Below are 12,903 nucleotides of genomic sequence, written 5' to 3' on the forward strand. Positions count from 1 at the left end.
GTTAATTAATGGTTAATTACTTAGGCAAATTATGGAAACAGGCACAAGGTTTAGTAGCTAGAAGCATAATCTGATATTTTACAATTGCTTTGAAATAAACCTTCCTGGGTTTAATAGTTAATGATTCCATTTTTCTCTTTCATGCTTACATCTCTTTGCGTGTAATTGAGCATATAAAAATCTCTAGAAGTCTTTCAGATGTGGTCAAAAATGAGGAAATTAAGCTTATTTATTTCTAATAAAATAATCAAATAATACAGTGACCAGATTTGATAGCTGTCTTGAAACCTCTCCAAGCATTAAGGGGCACATAAGATTATAATTGAGCAAATTGGGACTCTTAAGGGATTACTGGGAAAATTAAAAAAGGAAAATGAAGTTGGTAGAGATGAAATATGGAGGAGGAGAACTGGCAAAAGTCTAAGGTCTAGCTATATTCTAGAAGCCAGGGCATTAAGCAGGAAATTCTCATGCAGTAGCCCATGCTGGCATTACAGAGGCTCTGTGGGATGAGGCGCATGACTAGAATACCAGAATAGGAGGATATTGGCTATATAGGAAAGACCAGCGGTGGGTGTAATGTGTGGATCAAAGTTATGTATGTAAGCGCTGGAGTACAAATAAATACTAGTGAAATCCTATGGTTAAAATAAAGGATTAACAAGCATGGAGGATAATGAATAGTAGTTTATATCCCTCTGAACTGGGAAGCAGGGGAAATGAGACATCAAACAAAATGTCTACATGAAAAAAACCTTATCAGTGAGGTTTGTAAATGGTTGAGATCTGTTAAATTGCATGTTGTACATGTTTTATATCATTTATGAAATAGTTACAACCTAAGGAAGGGTAGTTTCTTACTATAAAACTGGAGGAAATAGCCAGGGACAATGCAGTCCCAGATCTGTTGTTAATTAACTAGCTGAAAGGAAACTGTAACATCTCTAAAACTTGGGGATTAGCAGTCAAACAAATAGAAATTGTGGTGCAAGGAAGAGTTACACAAATGTGTTACCACATTGGGACATAACATTTTCACAAGCTTTATTGAAATAAGAGTAATTATAGGCCATGTAGAACAGATTATGCAGTAGAAGGGAGGAGGGGAAAGGGGGAGAGTCTTCCAGTATTATGTTTTCTGAAATGCTAACTGCTACAAAGATTAAAACAATAGCTGAAAGGATGGGTGGTGAAAGACAGGAGCACCCTGAAACAATTGGCAGGAAATGGAAAATGGGAAGAGTGAAGAAGATAGACCTAAGATGGCTATGCAGGAGTATAAACTGAAATAAGGAGGCAGAGAAGCAAGACATGATTAGATCAGAGAGAGATAGTGGGGAGTGCTATAGAGAAGTTAGTAGTTTATGACAGTAGCCATTCAACTGCAACAGTGCTATGTTGCTAAGAGCAGATTTTCATGACATTGGTAAAAATATTGGAAGCCCAATGTACACATCCAGTTCCTCTAAAACTTTAATTGCACTTAGATATCTAACCAACACTATTATAGGTATGACAAATGTGCTTTTTGGCAAGAGATCCTAAAAATGACATGGTCATAATTAAGGGTTCATAAATTTTTTTTTTTTTTTTTTTTTTTTTTAAAGGCCAGAAGGCACATTAAGAATGTTTAGTCTGGTCTCCATTCATAGGCCATAGAATTTAACCAAATGATTTCTTCATCAAGCTCAGAACTTCTGGCTGATTTTGGGCAATTTAATGGGTGTTTTGGTGGCAACAGAGAGAAAATTGTGAAGGTGAGGCATCTGAGTGTCTTGGGAATTGTGTTGATTAGGTGGTAAAGCATGCAAACAGAGTTGCTCTGGAAGTTTCTGTTCCTTAACTTCCAATTTCCTTGACTTAATGCTACAGAAGTTTGATCAGAAGCACATTTTTGAGTGAGGATAGTCCATCTGCATCTCAGTCAGCTATTCAGTATACTTCCACATGGTTAACTGAAAAATTGGATAAATGCCAGCTAGATAAAGTACTGAAGCCTTGAATAGAAATTGGTTGACAGAGGGATAATGGTAAGACTTGCAAGGAGAAAATATCAAGTAAGGGAACTCCAGGGATCAGTATTGGAACCTGTTTAATATTTTTGCCGCCTAGTTGAAACTCCCTTCTCACAACACCCAAATCTGAGTGGTTATTTCTGCACAGAAGAACAACCCTACTGTAAAGGGATCTGTAGAGGTTGGATCAGTTGGCTGCAGCAACAAAATTCAGTACTGACAAGCATTAAGTCCTAGACCCAACGAGAGGAACTAAGTCTCTCTCTGGGGGACACCTGTCTGGAAATCAGCCTTTTCAAGACCTAGCTCTGACCGTAGATTTACTAAATGTGAATGTGTGTGCGTGTGCATGCGTTGATGTTGACACTGCAGGGTAATAGTGCAACGCTACAAATCTTGATGTGGTTGTATTATAGTCTTAGTCTGCACATCTTAAGAAGAATATAAGAACTAGAAAAAATACAAAGGACAACAAACAATTCAAAGGTTAGATTTGTTCCTACATCTTAGGAGAGTAAAAGTTAAAATCTAAATTAAGGGGGACGTGATTGCAGTCTGATAACATCAAGTTAATATTCACAAAGAAAAGGAATTAGTCTCCCAAGAGCTAAAGGAAAAATTAGATATTAAGGAAAATGACTCGATAGTGGAACAGATTCTTAAAGGAAAAAGTGAAGGCCCCATTGCTGCAGAGATTCAAAGTATGGTTAAGTATGACAAGATGCAAGTGTGAATGATACACTGAGCAGAACTGCAAAAGATATGGAGTTGCACTGACAGAGTCTTAAGTCCTAACCCTACTGGGTGATTTTCATGGAATCTTCCTTAAAGGGTTTGAATTGGTGCCTACTTAAATGTCTTTGGAGTTGCTAGGAGAGTGTCATTTAAAACATTAGCAGGGACCTGCAGGCAAAAATGAAAATGTTTAGAGGCCTCTGGAGGACAGTCTTAGAGAAGACTGCATCTTAATATAAAGCAGGGAGACACTGATGTCAAAAATAGGGATATGGGACTTGGACCAAATGACCCTAAGTGAATTGTCTCCTGAATCAGAGTGGGAATGTGGGCTTTGGAGTACGGTGCTGTGAGCTAGTTTGCATGACCTTGAGGTGTTTGGTTTGTGTGAGATAGTGGGGTGCTACTGCCTGTTTTTTTGTGACTTTGGGGCAGCCTTTCTGGGCTAGTTTTATGTGGTCTTTTGTGCTGCACAATGCTGCTTTGCTGATGTTCTTGGTCTTCACTATTCACAGCTGAAAATGAGAGCAGGAGGAATGAGTGATTCATCTAAATGGAAAAAACAGAAGAGATCCCCAAGACCCTCTCGCCATGCAACCAAGGTCTCCTCAGGGACGGAGCAACCAGCCACCAATGGTACTGTTATGTCCAGTAACATCACAGGTAAGGGGAAACCTGTTTCCAGAGGATGGGTGTCATCCGTCTTATGGCCCTGTGCTGTACCTCTTTATTTTTTTTCACTTTTCCCATTCAGTTTTTCTGTATGTAGTCTTCATGTTAGCCTTCAAAGATCCTAGCGGCACACATCCCACAGCTATCCAAGCCCAGAAAGAAGTGTATGAGAAAGAGGGACTACTTAATGGTTGAGCAGGCACTACGTGCAACTCAACAGCATTCCTCTGTTTGACTCTAATGTGCCTTATAGGGAGGATAGTGGGGGTGGGGGGAAGATGCAGGGACTGGAACAAAGGGAGTGGGGGATGGAATCGGGCTTGGGAAAGATTGGTAGACTAGGTCATGGTGGGGGAAGCAGTGACCTGATGCAGAGTGGGGACACAGACAGATGGGAGAAGAGGGGGTTGAGCATGTGGGGGGAGATGCAGGAGAATGGAGGGGTGGGGAGTAGTGGTGGTGATGGAAGCAGAGACCCAAAGGGGGGAATTGGACAGGTGGGTGTGGAAGCATGGACCCTGAATGAAAAGGGGAAGGGGAGAATGAGGACACACAGACCCAGGCATCAAGGCAGGGAGCACCCTGAGCCCCTGACATGTGGGGAAGAAGAGAATGTGGTGGGGCACATAGGTGCCCTTTCAGGAAGGGAGAAGAATGGAGGATGAGGGGGAAACAGAGCCCTTGGGATGAGGGTGGAGGGAGTTGCAGAAAGTGGCCCTGGGAGTTTGAGGGGACTAGAGGAATGCAAGGAGCCCTTTGTTTGTGCTTTAAGCTCTGCCTACAGTAGCCATAAAGTATGCTACCCTCTAGTATTGTGATGCAAAGAAAAGAGTCTCATCTAGGTTGAAAGGGGAATTTGCACACCCATGGCTTTGCTGTAGGAGACAGACTGCACGGTTTCAGTCTTTAATCTTTAATTTGGGTACATGGGTTCTCTTGGCTGTGGAATAGATTCTGGTCTCATGTGCTCTTTAAATTTTGACAGGTCAGAAATAAACAATAGCAATGAAAAGAAGCAGGCAGGAAGGTTGCTACAGTCATTATGTAGCATACACAGCTCTGAAGCATACTGCCTGTGCAAAAAACTATTTAGGGTGTTTCCTAACAACAACGCAAACATTGAAAAGCAAGGAAATCCTATGGTAGAGCAAATTGCAGGCAGCATAATACAAACATTCAAATATTAGCCTACTCCTTACACCAAGACACTAATACCTTTTCTGACATTCATTTTCAGTTCAATAATCTGTCATCCTCGGTGCACACAGGAAAAAACTGAATCCTACTGCGGCATATATCCTTAACTCTGGCGTTCCTGTGCCATTATTTAATAATTATCTCTAAACTGCAACCAGAGAGGAAAAATGCAAAGTTTCTGGATTCCGTTTCTTATCTTGTGTAGCAGAAGTTTTTTGTTTTTTTTTTTAATTTGCCCTTTGCCTTTAAAAAAAATCAGCTCAGCTATACAACACAAACTACTAAACAAAACTATTCATGTTTTATATGTAAATTCATAATGTACAACTCTGGTTTGTTCATTTATTCTATTAACATGCTCTGCATGTGACTTTCTTACTTGCTTTATATTTTCAAGGTTTTCCTTCACAATCATGAATGCTACAAACGGGGGGGTTTGTCTTAAATGAAAGCTTAGATTCTGGAGTGTCCACTTGACATGTGGAGATGATGAAAATGTTCTGACAGTTCTCATGTTCATTTGATTTCTGTTGAAACTCAATTTGATTGAGGAATTACAGGATTAACTCTTGTTCTCTCTTCGAGTGATTGCTCATATGCATTCCAATATAGGTGAGTGCGCGCCCCGTGCATGAGTCTCCGGAAGCTTTTCTGCCCCTAGCAACCCCCGCGGGTCGGCTCCTGCGCCCCCTGGAGTACCGCGCTCATATCTCGGTATATAGGGCACTGCCGACCCCGTGGCCCCAAGTTCCTTCTTTCCGCCCGTGACGGTCAGTGGAACATCTGCCCCTTGCTTCGCAAGTAGCAATCTCCGTTCAGTTAATAGTTAAATAGTTAAATAGTTTATCTGTTAAGTTGTGTTTGTATAGTTAAAGTTAGTTAGTAATAGTTAGCCTTAGGGCTCCACTGGAGCCATGCCTGGCTCCACCGGGTTTAAAGCCTGCGTGGCTTGTGCCAAGGCTTTCCCGGTTAGTGATCCGCATGACCGCTGCCTCCAGTGCCTGGGAGAGCAGCACCGCAAGGACAGATGTCGGATCTGTAAATCATTCAAGCCCCAGACTCAGAAGGAGCGGGATGCTCGTTTAAGAACCATCTTAATGGAGTCAGCGCTGCGTCCGGACTCCGAGCCTTCCAGATCACCGGCGGCACCGAGTGTTTCGTCGGTGCGCAGCGCTCCTCCGGCACCGGCATTGGCACCGGCGCAGAAGACGGTGCCCAAAAAGAAAAAGCAGACGGAGACCGCACCTCTATGGACTCCCCCCTGCGACCGGTACAGCAGGGGGTGATACGGGAGATGCCCCAGCCACGTGCCGTCGACACCGCTCCGGCACCGGCATCTCCGCGCAGGGAGCCTCCTCCGACCCTGAGGGGTGGGGGCCGTCGACGCCGGAGGCGTTTGTAGCGGCACGCGCCCTGATGGGCATGCCCACGTCTCCGTCCGCCCCTCGGCCGAGGGCCTCCGGGACAGCGTCTCGGGGTAAACCCATGCTGGGTTACCCCGGTGGGATGAGGAGCCAGGGATCGCTGTCTCCCCCCAGACGGTCGAGGAAGGGGAAAGAACCCCTCCCCCCCCCCTCCTCGCTTCGACCAAGGGTCGTCGAGTGCTTCAACACCGCACCGGGAGCGGTCTCGGGGATCCAGGAGTAGCCGCTCCAGCTCCGCATCACCACTCATCTGCGAGGTCACCACTCATCTGAGTCCCGGTGCTGCTCAACCACCGCGGCACCAAGGGAGGCTCGGCACCATCCATCCTCGGTGCGCAGCTCCCGCCACAGGTAGGGCTCGCCAAGGGATGGCGGACGACGTTCCCAGACGCGGCACCGGTCCCACTCGCAGGAGAGCGTCTGGCACCGATCACCTACCCCAGTGCCGAGACATACGGCACCGCAAGGGCGGGGCTCCAGATCCCCGGCACACAGCCCGGTGCGGATCCCAGTGCGCGAGAAGACTCACGGCACTCGGCACCGGTCGAGAACCCCCGCCTACGACCCAACAGTAGTGCCTAGTAGCCGGCGCCGCTCTAGATCGCGGACGCCCAGCCCAGCGAGTGCCCCAGCACCGAGGAATGCCTCGGCACCGCGACAACGCCTTCAAACCCAGGCTTCGGGGCGCTACCGTTCGAGATCCCGGATGCGCAGTCCGGTGCGGGCTCCAGCACCGCACCACTTGGCACCGAATGACCCTTCGGCACTGCAAGAGCGCGACCGCCCCAGATATTCGGCTAAGAGGACTCAAAAATCTCAGAGGCACTCCTCTACCAGCTCTAGCCGTTCGCCCCCGAGGTGGACAGGGATCGTACTAAGCGTCACAGATCTCACAACCTGGAGCCCCGGGGCCCAGTCTCGTATCCGGCACCGGGACCGGTACCGAATTGGGTGCAGGGGCCATGGCAATGGCCCTACTGGGGCCCCTGGCCACTGCAGACAACCCAGGGAACAGGGTCGGTGCCTTCAGTGGCGGCCCAACCGCCACCCCCACCCCCAAGCCAAGACAGGGGTCAGTCATCGGAAGAGGACTCCGACCCAATGGAAGGCCCCTCCACGGGTCCCCTTCCACAATCCTCTTCCTCTTCCCCACCAGATACAACAGCCGGAGACCAGAGGACCCCGCTTCCTGACTTTAAGGCCCATCAGGAGCTCTTAAAGAGGCTGGCAGACAATTTAAAGATGGACCTCAAAGAGCTGTCTGAGGAGGAGGACCCCCTCTTTGGGGTTTCCGGCTCAGCGGGGCCATCTAGGGTCGCACTCCCAGTCCATGACCGTGTCCTTAAATTGGTCAAGCCCCTATGGGAGACGCCGGCCTCCGTGGCGGCAACATCAAAAACGGCCGAGCGCAAATATTATGCCCCCCCCCAAGGATTCGAATATCTGTATAATCACCCTCCCCCGGGGTCGCTGGTTGTCGATGCAGTGAACCAGCGGGACAGACAAGGAGCCCAGTCTAATACTCACAAAAATAAGGAGAATAAGAGATTAGACCTTTTTGGGAGGAAGGTTTATTCAACGGCAACTCTCCAACTGCGTATAGCCAATCACCAGGCGCTCTTAGGCCGTTATAACCTTAATTTATGGACCTCCCTTCAGAGGGTTGCCCGCGCATTACCTCAAGACATGCTGGAGGATTATAACACCCTGCTCCAGGAGGATGTTACTGTTGCGGGAGCCGCTCTCCAATCCGCCAGCGATGCAACGGACGCGGCGGGGAGGGCAATGGCGTCCGGGATAGTCATGAGACACTCCGCTTGGCTGCAATCATCAGGCCTGTCACCTGAAGTACAACAGGCCATTCAGGACCTGCCCTTTGACGGGGTGGGCTTGTTTTCAGACAGGACAGACAGCAAATTGCATGCCTTGAAGGACTCTAGGGCCACCCTAAGGTCCTTAGGCCTGTATGTGCCGCAGGCCACAAGGCGCCAGGGCAAACAGAGGCCTCAAAGGCAACAGCCTGTCCCCAGACCGCCTCCTAGGCCTAACCAGCCGAGGAGAGGCAGAGATCGCTTCCGGCAGTCTAACCGCCGAGACCGCCAAGGCCCTGCTGGGGGCTCTCAGCAAGGGCCGCAGAAAAACGCCAAGCGCCCCTTTTGATGGGACGCTCGAGCGTGGCGTTCCCCCCTCCCCCGGATCTCACTATGCCCTTCGCAGACAGACTGCGTCCCTTCTTCCGAGAGTGGCAGAGAATAACCTCGGACCGCTGGGTGCTAAGCATGGTAAAAAGAGGTTATGCCCTCCAACTCTCTTCCTTTCCACCGGACCTTCCCCCTACCCCGTCCCTTTTCAGGGACCCCTCTCACGAGCTACTCCTGCTGCGGGAGGTGCGCTCTCTCCTCCTCCTAGGGGCAGTAGAGGAAGTTCCTCCTATAGAAAGGGGCAGGGGGTTCTATTCCCGATATTTCCTTATCCCAAAGGCAAAGGGAGGCCTGAGGCCTATTCTGGACCTTTGTCGTCTGAACAAATTTATCAGACGCCTCAAATTCCGTATGGTCTCCCTAGCCTCTATTATTCCTGCTTTGGATCCAGGGGATTGGTATGCTGCCCTCGATTTAAGAGATGCATATTTCCATGTCTCTATCCTCCCAGGTCACAGACGTTTCCTCCGCTTTATGGTAGCGGGTGGCCACTACCAGTTTTCGGCCCTCCCCTTTGGCCTTTCCTCAGCACCCAGGGTCTTCACGAAGTGCATGGCGGTTGTGGTGGCCCACCTGCGGCGCAGAGGCGTCCAGGTCTTCCCTTACCTAGACGACTGGTTAATACGGGGAAGATCCAGAGTCCATGTGGAAAACAGCCTGGCCCTGACTTGCGCGACATGCACCAAACTGGGGCTGCTCATCAACGAGCAGAAGTCCACGCTCACCCCGGTGCAGCGCATAGACTTCATCGGGGCTACCCTCGATGCGGTTCAGGCCAGAGCCTTCCTCCCATGGCCCCGATTCGAGGCCATGGCCGCCATAATCTCCGAATTGCACAGGTCCCCCACGACGACAGCCAGGCACTGCCTTCAGCTGTTGGGACACATGGCGGCATGCACATACGTGGTGAGGTTGGCTCGCCTCAAACTCAGACCTCTCCAAAGTTGGTTGGCCACTGTATACGCCCCGGCCAGACATTCGCTATCCAAGGTGGTTACAATCCCAACCCAGGTACTGGCATCCCTCAGTTGGTGGACAAACCCGAGGGAGGTGCTGAGGGGGGTCCCCTTTGCAGAATTGACCCCCTCCATAACGCTAATAACGGACGCTTCAGATGTGGGCTGGGGAGCCCACTTGACCCGTGGCCTCAGCACGCAGGGTATTTGGTCACCTCAAGAAGTGCGCCTCCACATCAATGTCAGGGAGCTCCAGGCTGTATGGCTAGCCTGCAAAGTATTCCTCAGGTTCCTACGGGGCAGGGTGGTGCACGTCCTCACGGACAATACCTCAGCCATGTTTTATACAAACAGGCAAGGAGGAGCACGCTCCTCGGCCCTCTGCCACGAGGCTATACAATTGTGGGACCTAGTGGTGAGGCACAATTTTCATCTGTCTGCCTCTCACCTCCCGGGGGTCAGGAACGACCAGGCGGACCACCTCAGCAGGTCATTCTTATCCCGCCACGACTGGTTGCTACATTGGGAGGTGGCAACTTTTCTCTTCCACAAGTGGGGTGTTCCCCAACTGGACCTGTTCGCGTCAGCGTACAACAAGAAGTGCCCGAGGTTCTGCTCGCTCCGGGGTTGCGAACAGGGCTCCATCTCGGACGCCTTCTTAATAGACTGGAAGGGGCCTCTAATGTATGCATTTCCCCCCGTTCTGCTACTTCCCAAAGTACTCTTGAAAGTCAAGAGAGACAAAGCGAACGTTATTCTGATCGCACCAGCATGGCCCCGGCAGCACTGGTTCAGTATGCTGCTGGACCTGTCCATAGCCGAACCAATACCACTTCCGAAGCACTACGACCTGCTCTCCCAGGACCAGGGTCGCCTCTTGCACCCGGACCTGGACTCCCTCCACCTGACTGCATGGAGGCTCTGTGGTTGACAGAGGGAGAGAGAGCCTGCTCAGCGCAAGTTCAGCAGGTTCTGCTGGGAAGCAGGAAGCCTTCCACTCAGGTGTTGTATAAGGCTAAATGGAAGCGCTTTAGTATTTGGGCAGACTCCCGGGGCATCCTGCCAAGCTGTTGGCCCATTCAGGCGATTTTAGAATATCTACTTCACTTAAAGATGCAGGGTTTGGCACTAGTCTCCCTCAGGGTACACCTGGCGGCTATATGTGCCTTCCACCGGCCAATGGAGGGGAGGTCAATCTTCTCACACCCTATGTCCCTTAGGTTCCTCAAGGGAATAGAGAGGTTATATCCGCAGGTCCGTGACCCGGTACCTCTCTGGGATCTGAATCTGGTCCTGGCCGTTTTAACGGGACCCCCCTTCGAGCCTATGGCTACATGCCCATTGCTTGTCCTTTCCTGGAAGGTAGTCTTCTTAGTGGCCATTACATCGGCCAGAAGGGTCTCCGAATTAAGAGCCTTGATCTCGGAGCCCCCTTATACCGTCTTCTACAAAGACAAAGTGAGGCTGAGACCCCACCCAGCATTTCTACCTAAGGTGGTGTCTCAGTTTCACTATAACCAGGACATCTTCCTCCCCGTGTTTTTCCCTAAACCGCACGGGTCGGAGGTTGAGCGGAGATGGCACTTGCTGGACGTCAGACGGGCCCTGGCCTATTACATCGACCGCACAAGGCCATTCCGGAAGTCAACGCAACTGTTCGTGGCAGTCGCGGACCGGATGAAGGGATTACCTGTCTCCACCCAGCGCATCTCCTCCTGGATCACCGCCTGCATACGTGCCTGTTACGACCAGGCGAAGGTGCCACTTCCAAGGACCGTGACGGCACACTCAACCAGAGCCCAGGCCTCATCAGCGGCCTTCCTGGAGCGTGTGCCCCTGCAAGATATCTGCAGGGCAGCCACTTGGTCATTGGTCCATACCTTCACATCTCACTACGCCATCGTGCAGCAGGCGAGAGAGGACGCGGCAGTCGGCAGAGCCGTCCTAATGAGGGCTACTCACCAGTGACTCTTACCCACCTCCAAGGTCTGGCTATTTAATCACCTATATTGGAATGCATATGAGCAGTCACTCGAAGAGAGAAAACAGGGTTACTTACCAGTAACTGTTGTTCTTCGAGATGCGTTGCTCATATCCATTCCAAACCCGCCCGCTGTCGGAGTCGGCAGAAAGAAGGGACTGGGGGCCACGGGGTCGGCAGTGCCCTATATACCGAGATATGAGCGCGGTACTCCAGGCGGTGCAGGAGCCGACCCGCGGGGGTTGCTAGGGGCAGAAAAGCTTCCGGAGACTCATGCACGGGGTGCGCACTCACCTATATTGGAATGGATATGAGCAACACATCTCGAAGAACAACAGTTACTGGTAAGTAACCCTGTTTTTTCCTATTTTAAAATATTTCCCTTTCAAAAGTTACTACTCCGTTTTCTTGCCATGCCAACATACTTCATTGGAATCTGAGACACCTGCCAGGGTTTATAGATCCTGTAGAGCAAGGTGAAAATGTATCCTTCTCTTTTTTCAAGGCATATTGTATTCTTGCGTCCGAATTTATCAGATGTTGTTTTCCTGGATTTTTCAGTTAATTTTGATACTCTGTGTATTCATGATAGTAATTTGATTAGGTTGAAAGGGAGCATGAGTCAATGTGGGTCTGCATCCTCTTTATATGCAGAACGTAAGTAAATAGACTCAGACTCCTACCCATCCTGTCCCCTTAGTGGGTGATCTCATCCCCTCTAAATGCCTCCGTATCTGTCTCGTTCCTCCTATAATCCACTGTCCTTTCACATAGTTTCAGGCAGAGAGTTCAGAAATGGTCTCCAATTCTGTTTATGGAGAGAAAAAAACAGCAAGAATAAAGAATAAAAGAAGTCAACAATTTCTGCAAAGTTTGCTATCTAGTGATGATAAAGGTGGGAAGAGTCCATCCAGTCCCAGGATTATTTTCCATGCTGCACCAAGGCACAGTTTTAGGTCGCTGTTAACTGAAGAAGGAAGCTTGCATGGTATAGGCATTTCTCTAAATAGATGCACCAAAAGGTCTAAACAATTTCACAATGTTGATGTTGTTTTCCCCAGTGTGGGAAGCACAACAACTGCCAGTAGTTCTAGTCTACTACTTGTATGCCATGTTTCAGACATGGTCAACAAAGGGGGAATAAATTTGCTTCTGAGCAGTGTAATAATATATAATTGTGTACAGTTTCCCTTGCATCTGCCTCAGCAACAATGCTAGAATGAGGTAATGTAATTCTTGAGACCATTAATCAACCTTCTGTCCTATAATACACCTCCTGCTATTCTAACTGTAGACATTTGGAACAGGAAGCAATTTGTATATGATAGATATAAGGGCCTGAGATTCAGAGTAGATTCCAGGTGAGTCAGGCGAATGCCCATTTTTCATATTTGCAATTCTCTAGAATGTTTCCATAGAAAGTAGAAAAATAATTAAGATCTGGGAAGCTTTGCTCTTTATGTAGTTCTCCAGAGTTGTGCAGACCATGGGGACCAAATAAATTAGCCAAATACTTGTTTACTGTGTGCCTTTTTTCATACCTGGAAAATTGAACTGGCCTGGATAGGTTGGGAGAAGGAATGATTTGGCTGGTTTTTGTAAGGATGTAAACTTGCCAGATTAACATGTTTCTCAGAGGCTAGCTACTGAGGAGCAGACTCAGGTGGGTTTAGTGATGTGGAGCCCAGTTGTATGACTTATTCCTGGAGGGCACTTACTTGT

The 12,903-nt window shown here is 49.1% G+C and overlaps 1 protein-coding gene across 7 annotated transcripts in view; it reads left to right on the top strand.

The window, feature by feature from the left end:
• The window catches only part of GBF1 (golgi brefeldin A resistant guanine nucleotide exchange factor 1), a 203,083-nt gene that overhangs the window by 128,754 nt on the left and 61,426 nt on the right, over positions 1–12,903 (top strand). For all 7 annotated transcript variants that reach the window (XM_067536418.1, XM_067536263.1, XM_067536029.1 and 4 more), the window contains one exon: positions 3,266–3,413. In XM_067536418.1, the coding sequence (XP_067392519.1) occupies positions 3,266–3,413 (148 nt within the window). The remainder of the gene's footprint in view (positions 1–3,265; positions 3,414–12,903) is intronic.

This window comes from Emydura macquarii, unplaced genomic scaffold, assembly GCF_026122565.2.
Source record: "Emydura macquarii macquarii isolate MOO-44397 ecotype Brisbane River unplaced genomic scaffold, CSIRO-AGI_Emac_v2 contig_67, whole genome shotgun sequence".
Lineage (NCBI taxonomy): Eukaryota > Metazoa > Chordata > Testudines > Chelidae > Emydura > Emydura macquarii.